The sequence below is a fragment of the Eutrigla gurnardus genome (assembly GCF_963514095.1).
Source record: "Eutrigla gurnardus genome assembly, chromosome: 8".
Lineage (NCBI taxonomy): Eukaryota > Metazoa > Chordata > Actinopteri > Perciformes > Triglidae > Eutrigla > Eutrigla gurnardus.
The window spans coordinates 7,413,823-7,424,955 of record NC_139922.1 but is presented as its reverse complement, the minus strand read 5'-3'; the positions used below and the strand labels follow the sequence as shown (position 1 = coordinate 7,424,955).

General features: G+C 46.1%; 1 protein-coding gene across 1 annotated transcript; it reads right to left on the bottom strand.

Annotated features, from left to right (window-relative positions):
• Positions 1 to 387: 387 nt before the first annotated feature.
• Positions 388 to 1,477, bottom strand: LOC311017752 (putative nuclease HARBI1; the record flags this gene model as incomplete). The annotated part of the gene is made up of 1 exon (XM_084016330.1): positions 388 to 1,477. Exon 1 carries the CDS (start codon positions 1,426 to 1,428, stop codon positions 388 to 390), a length of 1,041 nt encoding a protein of 346 aa, XP_083872456.1. The 5' UTR covers positions 1,429 to 1,477.
• Between the last annotated feature and the right edge of the window lie 9,656 nt (positions 1,478 to 11,133).

The window sequence follows — 11,133 nt, the reverse complement described above, 5'->3', positions numbered from 1 at the left end:
TAAAGTGTTTGAAATTGTAGTTGCATTATTTTCATGTATTATAGCTTGATCAGTGACACAATTAGATACATTTTTCCATCCTTGTCTCCCTTTATGTAGAAGGCTCTCACTAAACATAATTGTGGTAATTTAAAGCAAAATAGCATCTGATTTGGTTAAGTGAAATAATCAGTTTGTACACAAACACCAAATACATTGCTGCATGTTTTAAAATCCCATTGAAGAAAGTTCCAAACATTTTAAAAGTGCATTTTTAAGGTTTTGAATTAAGTCAAATTAGTCTTTGTTAAATCAGAAGCATGAAAATGGAAAGTGCTTCAATGTGCAGCATGATATAAACTGACACTTAAAAAAAATGCAAGAACACCCATCACATTGTTTAACCATTTAATTGGAAAAATAAAGGTTAACCACTGTATTGCGTATGGCTCTTCCAGCAGGTCCATCAGGCTGTGGTGGTGGTGGAGGCAGCAGGTCAGGGATTTCTGTGTAGGGAAGAGGTCCATCGATGGGAGCCTCCTGAAGTGGCACTCTTCTCGTTTGTGCTATGTTGTGGAGCACAATGCAGGCACAGATGATGCGACAGGCTTTCTGTGGCTCCACACGGAGATAGTTCAGGCAGGCAAATCTGCGTTTTATCACACCATTCAGGCGCTCAATTGTCCCTCTTGTTGTGGCATGGACAGTGTTGTACCTCTGCTGGGAGTCATTGGTGACAGCAAAAGGGGTCATCAGCCAGAGTAGAAGGGGGTAACCGCTGTCACCGAGGAGAATGCCATCTGGGGCGGTCTGCTGGAACCTTTGGAAGAGGTGGCTTGCTCTCAAAATACGGGCATCGTGTACAGACCCAGGCCATCTCACAACGCAGTTGGTGATAACGAGGTCAGCATTTCCCACAAGCTGCACATTAATGCTGTGCCGGCCCTTTCTGTTGACATACTCCCATTCCCTGGCATGAGGTGCCTGGATATGCACATGCGTACAGTCAATAACACCAATAGTATTGGGCATCCCCCCCAATGAGAAAAACCTCCTCTTGGTCCTTGCCATTTCTTCATTTTCAGGCCGTTTCACAAATTGACCCAGAAGACTCGTAAGGGCAGATGACACTGAGTGCACCACATGGCCCACTGTTGCCTTTGTCACCGCCAGTCCATCCCCGATGACTTTAAAGAAGGAACCACATGCATAGAAGCGTAGAGCTATGAGCATTTGCTCCTCCACAGTCAAGGCATGGCTCCTCAGAGTGGCACGTTCAAGGTGAGGATGAAGAATATTGCAGATGAAAGCAATATCATCTCGCCCAAATCTGTATCGTGCATAAAGCTCATCATTGGAGTAATTCTCAAGCAGGTTGGGGCGTTCAGCATAGTGTCGTGGCTTATATCTTCTCCTTTGATGTCCGTGTCTGTGTACAATTGAAGTCATTGTCTGTCTCTCCTCCTCAGGCTAAAGGGAACCGTTCTTGGTCAGAAAACCCAATTTAATCCCCTCCCACTTAACCTGGGATACTCTCACACCTGACTGTAATTTCGCTGGCATGGTATAAAAGAGTGACTGGTTGACCAATCTACAGACAACATGGAGGCCCAAAGGAGTAAGGGGTTGAATTTCACGGCTGCTGAAACCCATGTATTACTGGAGGGGGTGCGACTAAACTATCACACCTTGTTTGGCACTTTCAGCACCCCTGGCCAGATCAATGTGTCTGCAAAAATTAAAGCGGAAGTTTGGGCTGCCATAACAGAACAAGTAAATGCCACTGGCAGTGGCCAACTAAGGACGGTGGACCAAGTAAAACTTCGGTGGAAGAACTTAAAACAAAAAGCCACCAAGGACCAGGCAGAAGCAAAGAACTCCCAAACTGGGAACAAGCCCTTCAAAGGTGAGACCTGTTTTCTAGATTTATGTGCACACAGTGAAATGAGTGAATTGAGTAGTACAATTTTATGTCCCATGTTTTAAATGTACTAATTTTATGTTGGAACTACATGTCTTATATGAAATGTGCACTAGTTATATAGATTATATTTATATTCATACAGTAAATATTGCAGATTTATTTAAAGCCACCTCACAATTTCCAATTCTGTGGTATTCTGGAAGCCAAGAAACGACATTTCGTTGTCAAAACTCACTGCTGTTTTTTTGTACAATGACAATAAAAGTCTAATTCTAAATGTCTTAGGTGGTGAATTCTCAGAGGCTGTCCTCGACATCCTTGGAGGGGGGATTTCCCAGACCCTCCATGGGATTTTGCCAGCCAGTGTTGGGGAGCCAGCTGACGAGCCACTCAACCTGTCAAGTGAGTCTGTGTTCCTCACACCTGTGGAGGCTCCAGAGGGTGAACCATCAACGAGCACCAGCATTATGCCACCTGATCCTCGTCAAGAGGTTCACGTTCCAGAGCCAGAAAGACGGAGACGGAAGAGGCATGCCAGTAGTGAGGACGCTTATGAGAAGCTCCTCAAAATGGAGACCGAGAGGGCGGTCAAACTGAACTTGCCAATGAACAAATCAAACTAATGCTGTTTCAGCAAAGACAAGCCGAGCTGAAGATAAAGCTGCTGGAGAAACGTCTCACCTCTGAGCTTATTTAGGTCCAGTTTTAGTTAGTGGGCACATTATTTGAGATGTCTTTGTTTTGTTATAATTGATTAAAGTTTGTTTGGACCCTGCATTCCCGTCTTTGTCTGACTAAATGTATGTTGTGTGTTTTGGTACATATGTTAAAATGTTTCTCACTAGACTGTGAGGAAATAGGTCTGTATTTGTCACTCTTATTTTTAGCAGTTTCAGGAAATGTAGCCAAACAATTTTGCAACACCTTAAATGTTGCAAAATTACTCCAATTTGTTTCAAGTAATGCACTGACAAATTAGATTAAGTGTAATGAACATCTTGAGTAACAATATCTAGGAGAAGCGGAGCTGAGACATTGTCAATCCAAGTCAAATCCACCTCTGAGGTAGGGGTGGGCGATATACATCGTTTACGATAATATCGTCATTGTTGTTTTAACGATGTGCAAATTTACGTTATCGAGTATGCAAATGACTTCACTAAAACAACTAAAAACACACGTTGAAACCCCACACGTTCACTGAACAAGAGTTACGTAACTTGCGTAAAGCAACACGCCGCAGCAGGTCACATGATCTCTCACTGGCGTGTTCCCGGCAGGTTAGCGTGCCTCTAAACATAAACATTTGAAAGACAACATGGACACACCGCCCGCGGATGCTCCAACTTCAGAAGATTTAATTCCAAGACGTGGATCGACTTCAGTTGCATGGAAGTACTTTGGCTTTGAAAAGACTGATGTTACCCAAAAGACCGTAATCTGCAAAGTTTGTCGAAAAGCCGTTGCCGCTAAAAGCAGCTCGACAACCAACCTGTTTCACCACTTGCGGACTAACCACACGAAGGAATACGAAGAATGTCAAAAGCTAGCTGCCAAAGAAAAACCTAAGTCGGCGAAGGTAACGTTACCTGCTGCACAACACAGCCAACAAACGTTAGCGGACTCAATCAACAGAAAACTGCCTTATGACAAAAAAAAGCACCCGATGGCGAGACGTAACAAATGCTATCACCAATTATATAGCAAAAGAAATGGTGCCGATTCAGGTGGTGGAGAGAGAAGGCTTTAAACAGCTTGTGAATTGATTTTTGTGCAATACTGGACAGAACTTGAAGTTAGTCATTGTTCTATATGACTATAAGCTAGATTTGTTTGTGTGCAATACTTTGCAGAACATGCTGGAGCACTTTGAACTTGAAGTCATTGTTCTATATGACTGTAAGTTAGATTTGTTTATGTGGAATATTTTGGTATGGTATACCAATGGTGTTTATTGCTTTTGTTTGCTCTTGCAGACAAATACAAATAAAAAGGAGCATTTTTCCTTTAAAACGTTGTCCATTAATATCATCCACTAGAAACAATTAATGAGCTATAACTCAGGCTGTAAAAAACACACATTTAAAGAATATCGTCTAATTATCGTTATCGTCAAAATCCCCCAAAATATCGAGATATTATTTTTTGTCCATATCGCACACCCCTACTCTGAGGTGGGATCCAAATGATCCTGAAATTTTGGTATCAAGCTGATCCGGATCTCTGCCTTACGTTTTGAAATACCCAAATCCAGCCTTTTATCTGGATTCAAGGGAGGATTGGATTACCAAAGCTGAATCCTGATCTTCAGGATCCTGATTCTCTGGATCTGTGTTGAAATGCCCAGTTTTCAGATCAGATCAAGATTTAATCCAATCCGACCAGGATAATCCAGTCGGATCACTTTTGAAATACTGGGCCCTGGGGCCTCATATATAAAACTGTGCGTAGGATCCTTACTAAAAGTGTACGTACGCCCAAAAGCCAAAGTTTGCGTGCGCCAAAAAAAAATCCACCTGCCCTCGGCCGTCTTCCTGCTCAACTCCAAACCGCTTTTCCTCGTGGTCGGAAGTGGTGGTCCAAGGACGAAGGAAGAGCTCAGACGGGGCTGCCTCGCCTGTCGAACCACTACGCGGCTCTGTCGGCCGACACTCCTGCTTCACCAGCTGCCGATCCTCCGGTTCCCGCTCGCCCCGACCCGGATCCATCTCCGAGATCGGCGCCTGCAGTCACCGCTGCTCACCAGGCACCAGTGGCTAGCAGTGGCGGGGGGACCCGCTGCTTCACTGTGGGACCAGCTCAGCTCTCTCCATCCTGGACAACCACCGCCTCCCGCCGCAGGATCCTTCAGGAGGCCGTGCTCAGACGCTCCGGAGGTCTTCCTCGCCCCGAACCAGGGAGCTCTCCCAAACCCGGCCGTCCGGCCCCGCGGTACGGACTCTGGCCGCGCTCTCTCCGGCCGAGAAAACCAGCGGCTGTCATCCCCCACACCACTCTTCTCTCCAACTACAGTAATAGTTGGAGACTCCATAACACGGAAAACACGTTTCTTCAACGCCATCACTCACTGCCTACCTGGAGCTACAGTCCAAGTCCTCCTGAGCAAACTCCCGGGGCTGCTCCACTCACTCCCGTCCTCTGTTCGGTGAATTATAGTCCACGTGGGGACGTGCGAAACAGCCCGCCAACAGTCAGAACTGACCAAAATAGATTTGAACGTCCTTTTTAAAGTTCCTGCGGAATGTCTGTTTTTATCTCCGGTCCAATCCCCTCACTGGGAAAGGGGATAGGGCATTTTAGCAGAATCCTCCGCCTTCACACCTGGCTCCAGCTCACCTCCACAGCTTTCAACTTTGGTTTTATTGACAATTTTAATCTGTTCTGGGACCGTCCTTCCCTCTTCCAACCAGACGGTATTCACCCCAACTTGCTGGGTAGCTGCTTGCTAACAGCCAACATACAGCACACCGTTCAGGTTCAATCACACAAACGTGCATGACTGTTTACCCAACACGCCCCCTCCCCGGAACATCCGCCGACAGCTCCACCAACTCACAGCACTATTCCCCCCGCTGGCTCCCCTTGCAGGCCACACCCGCCACAAACCCTCTCACCAGAAATTCACCCCATACAAACCATAATCACCCACAGAGCCTCTCCTTCAGTCCTCCCAACCAACTCAAAAACGACACCTGAAAATGGCTCTGCTCAACACACGTTCACTCAGCAATAAAACTGTCATTATGAAGGAATTCATCACTGACAATAAACTGGACTTCTTCTGCATCACTGAAACCTGGCAAAAACCCCTGCACTATTTTTCACTTAACCAGATGACACCCACAGGATTCACCTACACGGACAAACCCCACCTTGAAGGGCGGGGAGGTGGTATTGCTGCCATCCACAGAAAGGACATCAAAATCACCACTATCTCCACCCCAGCCGCCCTGTCCTTTGAACATCTTGCCCTCAAACTCCCTGGTCCTACTCCACTTGTCACTGCCATTATTTACCGCCCTCCCAAACCAAATCCCACCATTCTCTCAGACTTCACGGATTTTCTCACCCAGCTCTGCTCCATCTCACCCTCTGTCCTCCTCCTCGGAGATTTTAATCTTCACATCAATGACACCAACTGCAAACCTGCCACTGAATTCCTGGAACTGTTACACTGCTTCAACTTCACACAGCATATCAACTTCCCCACCCACTCCCATGGTCACATCCTCGATCTGGTCTGCTCCACTGGACTCACACTAAACCATCTCTCCAGCATCAACCTCCACATCTCCGACCATCTCGCCATCATCATTGACCTCAACATCCCCATCCCTATCCCAAAAGATAAACACAAAATCTCATTCAGAAATATCAAGTCCATCAACCCCTCAGCCCTCTCAGCCTCTCTCACCGGTGCAATATCTACCTCTCCTCCCCCCCTGTCTGATGATCCCAACGACCTTGTGGACTACTACAACAACACTCTCTTCTCCTGTCTCAATCTACTGGCTCCCACTAAAACCAAAACAGTCACCTTCACCCACTCAGCTCCCTGGTACACCCCTGAACTCCATCAAATGAAATCCCGCAAACGACAACTGGAAAGACTCTACATTAAAACCGGCCTAACAGTTCACCTCCACGCTTACACAGACTTTCTCCACATATACAAAACTGCTCTCAACACAGCCCGGTCCACTTACCACTCACACCTCATACACTCTGGCTCCAACAACCCCAAGACTCTTTTTTCCACAATCAACAAACTTCTCAACCCCCCCGATAACATCTCTTCGGCTTTCACAGTGGAAACATGCAACTCCTTCCGGTCATTTTTCCAAAATAAAATCAACAACATCTACAGCAACCTGACCACCTCCCTGGCTCCCTCAACCCCACCACAGGATCCCACCCCTTCACACTCTCAGTGCCTGTCACAGTTCTCCCTGCTGTCTCCCATGGACCTACCTCAACTCACTAACGGCACGAAAACCTCCACCTGCACCCTAGATCCCATCCCATCAGCTCTCATCAAAACCTGTTTTCCATCCGTCACCCCACTCCTCGTCAAAATCATAAATTCCTCCCTCATCTCTGGCTCTGTCCCCACTCCACTCAAACTTGCTGCTGTCACCCCCATCCTCAAGAAACCAGGTCTCAGCCCCGACATCATGTCCAACTTCCGGCCCATCTCAAATCTTCCCTTTCTGTCAAAAATTCTGGAACGTGTCATCGCTGCTCAACTCAAAACCCACCTCTCCTCTAATCACCTGTATGAACCATTTCAATCTGGATTCCGCCCACAACACAGCACCGAAACAGCCCTCCTAAAAGTCACCAACGACCTCCTCCTCTCCTTGGACTCCAGCCACCTCACCATCCTCATCATGCTTGACCTCACTGCAGCCTTCGACACCATCAACCACTCCATTCTCCTCTCCCGTCTGGAAAACTACTACAACATCACTGGCACTGCACTCTCCTGGCTCCGCTCCTACCTCACCAACAGACAACAATTCATCAACATTAATAACTGCACTTCCTCCATTGCTCCTCTGTCCCAAGGCGTCCCCCAAGGTTCGGTGCTTGGTCCTCTTCTCTTCATCCTCTACATCCTCCCCCTCGGCAACATGCTCCACTCTGACCACCTGCCTCACTGAATTAAAAACCTGGATGCAAAACAACTTCCTTCAACTCAACTGTGACAAAACAGACATGATAATCATCGGCCCCAAATCCCTCATCAAAAACATCCACAACTTCACTCCGTCGACAACTCCACTCTGTCCCCGTCCCTACACCTGCGCAACCTTGGAGTCATTTTCGACAGCAACCTCACATTTCAACAACACATCAATCACACCACCAGGACTGCCTTTTTTCACCTCAAGAGCATTGCCCGTCTCCGCCCATCGCTCACCTTCTCTGCTGACGAAACTTTGATTCATGCATTCATCACATCCAGAATAGACTACTGCAATAGCATCCTCTACGGTTCACCTGCCAAAATCCTTGACAAACTGCAATACATCCAAAACTCTGCTGCCCGCCTCCTCACCCACACCCGCTCCCGTGACCACATCACCCCTGTTCTGCAAAATCTCCACTGGCTCCCTGTTCCCCAACGCATCGAATTCAAAGTACTCCTCCTCACCCACAAAGCCCTCCACAACCAGGCCCCTTCCTACCTCACCGACCTGCTCCACCATCACTCTCCCCCCCGTAACCTTCGCTCCTCCGACACAAACCTCCTCTCCCCACCTGCCAGGACCAAGCACCGTACCTGGGGCGACAGAGCCTTCTCAATTGCTGCCCCCTCCCTCTGGAACTCACTACCTGCACACATCCGAGCCTGCACTGACCAGCCCACCTTCAAATCACTCATCAAAACCCACCTCTTCAGAATTGCCTTCAACCCCCAATAATCCACTATTTCATTTCATCTGTATTGCATCACAAACTTGTTTTAAATGTGCCTGCTTTTAAACCGTCTTATAACTGCATATTACATCTTTTTAACCATTTTTTACTTCACAGTATATCTTTTTAACCCAACTTATTTCTTAAGAATAGCCTGCTTGTTTTTAATGCACGCACTTGTAGCCTGCCTGTTTTTAATAGTACTTGTTTTAATTGTATTGATTTTTTTATCATATGTAAAGTGTCTTTGAGAATCTTTTAAAAGCGCTATACAAATAAAATGTATTATTATTATTATTATTATTATAAAACTGTGCGCACGTAAGCTGTACGCAATGTTCCCTTTATAAATCACAGATCACCTACAAGTGTGCGTACCTGAATCCCGCCCTGTACACGCTCACTTTTTACCATATTAATGAGCCGGCATGCAATCGTTTCCGTGTGGTGAATCACGGTGACAGGCCAGGAAAAAAAGCGAAGAAACGTAACTTTTCAGAAACGGAGAAAGAGACACTTGTTGGGGAGGTGGAGGCCCGGAAAATAATTTAATTTAGTGGCCACAGCAGCGGGACCACGAATAAAAAGAAGCAGTGCGAATGGCAACACATTGCTGCTGCAGTCAGCGTCAGCTGGACCGAGCGGACGGTGGCAGAACTTACGAAAAAGTGGTCTGATCTGAAGGTAAATTACATCTTTCTGCTCCTTTACCAACATGTATTTAATGTATTGCTTGCGTATTTGAGGAAGTTTGATTTTGATGTGACTTTGACAGGGATTATGTCCGAAAAGGAGGAAGACACAGACGCGACTGTGACCAGACTGAGACCAGAGGGATAAGGATAAACAGATTTTAAACTTTTATTGTATATAAAACAAAACTTTAAATAGTTTCTGTCCTTCCAGAGTCTGCAGCGTTGGGCGTGGAGGAAGGTGACGGTGAGGAGGGTAATGTGAGGAGGGTGACGGTGACAGGCCCTCGGCACAGCGCCCGGGGTGCGCTGCTGCTTTGCACCGGACCCGGACGCTGTGCCGAGGGCATGGCACATCAAGCGGTCGGGTGCTCACTGATGCCGTCCTGCAACTTCAGCGAGACACAATTGCAGCAAACGCGCACTGTGATTAATAAAAGAAAACTTTTACAATGAACATTGACTGTTGTCTTCCTTATCTTACAAACGCAGCATGACATCCTCACGGATTCTTGCGCCCTGTTGATACCCCTCCAGTCGGGCAGGGGGCTGTGGCTCGGGGTCATCATGCTCGGGACTCTACCACCTTTGCCGGGTTCGCTAAAGTTGCCTGAAGTTCGCTAAAGATGCGCTCTCCACGCTCCATGACTGAGCGCGCACGAGCGTGGTACTCATTATAGCGCATTTCCTCTGCGCTCTGGTGGTTTAAAAACGAGGATAAAGTGTAACAATTATACGATGGCTTAATGGCTGTATGTATGTGTGTTGATGACATATGCACAGTAAATAAGGAGACTGTTTAGTTATTCCCGCTGTGTTCTGCAGTGATCTAATGGAGGGTATTTGTTGTATCCTGTATTACATGCAGATGGGCCGTCTCCTCCTCCTCCTCCTGCGGTGACAGCGCTGATTCAATATTTCAAAATTATTTTGATTTAAGATACAAGTCAGATTTTAAAAGAAGGTGTTAATATGAAAAATAATATCACTCCGTATAAGCGTAAAAAACACTGCTGGAGTTCATCATGATAACGCGGATCTAACGTATAATATGGAGTGAAATAAATGTGTGCGAGTCATCTAAACTGTAATAGTTGTTCTCACGTTTACTTCCTACAATCTGACTTCAGTTCACCACAGCTCGATCTGTGTCGTTGATTCCCCTCCAGTCTCCAGAATGTGCGTACCGGTACGCATGCCTCAGAGTTTGCTTACGGGTACGCACACTTTCCCGTCAAGTTTGTTTTTTATAGATCATAACTTTTGCGTGGAAAGTGGCGTACGCACTTTTCCAGCCCCGTTTTGTGCGTACGCAAGCTTTATAAATGAGGCCCCTGGTGCTCCACAAAACTGGAAGAATCCCGCCTAGTCTGGTAAGACAGTCAGACAGACTACTCATCTTTAATAGAGGAAAATAAAAACATTGAGCCATGTATTCCTATAGATCTAAGTAGTAATGACTTTATGAACTTTTTTAATCATAAAATTGTAGCTATCAGAGACAGAATTACTCACGTTTTGCCTTCAATTGGAACCACATTATCGTCAAACTCAGGAATCTTAGAAATAGCATTCAGACCTGATAAACATTTAGACTGCTTTTCTCCAACGTCAAAGATCTCTTCTTCTAAACCTTCAAACTGTCTCCTAGACCCGATACCAACTAGGCTACTCAAAGAAGTCTTACCCTTAGATAGCATGTTTTGTGCCTGAAAAAGGTCTCCAACAAGTGGCTAAATTAGACTATACTAAAGGTCTTCACACTGACCACGTTTGGTTTGAGCAACGTGCAATCACAAAAGTTTTTCCCGATGGAACCAGTGCAATGATAACTTCCTACAAATTAAAAGTTTAAATAGAAAATTAAAAGAGATAAAATCACCAAAAGGATACATCCCTAGGAACAATCAGGCCACATGTTAAACTGCCATGACAAGCACAGGTGACCCTCCAACCTCAACTCCAACATAGGATACCATGTCTCCAGCCAAAAAAGCATTACTCAGGTTCTGATCAGGCAAGCTGTTCCACCCAACCATCCCCATTTAGATTATTAGAATTCTGTTCTTTGAACATGATGTGGTTCGGTTTTCTCCCTCAGACCATGAGCTTCAG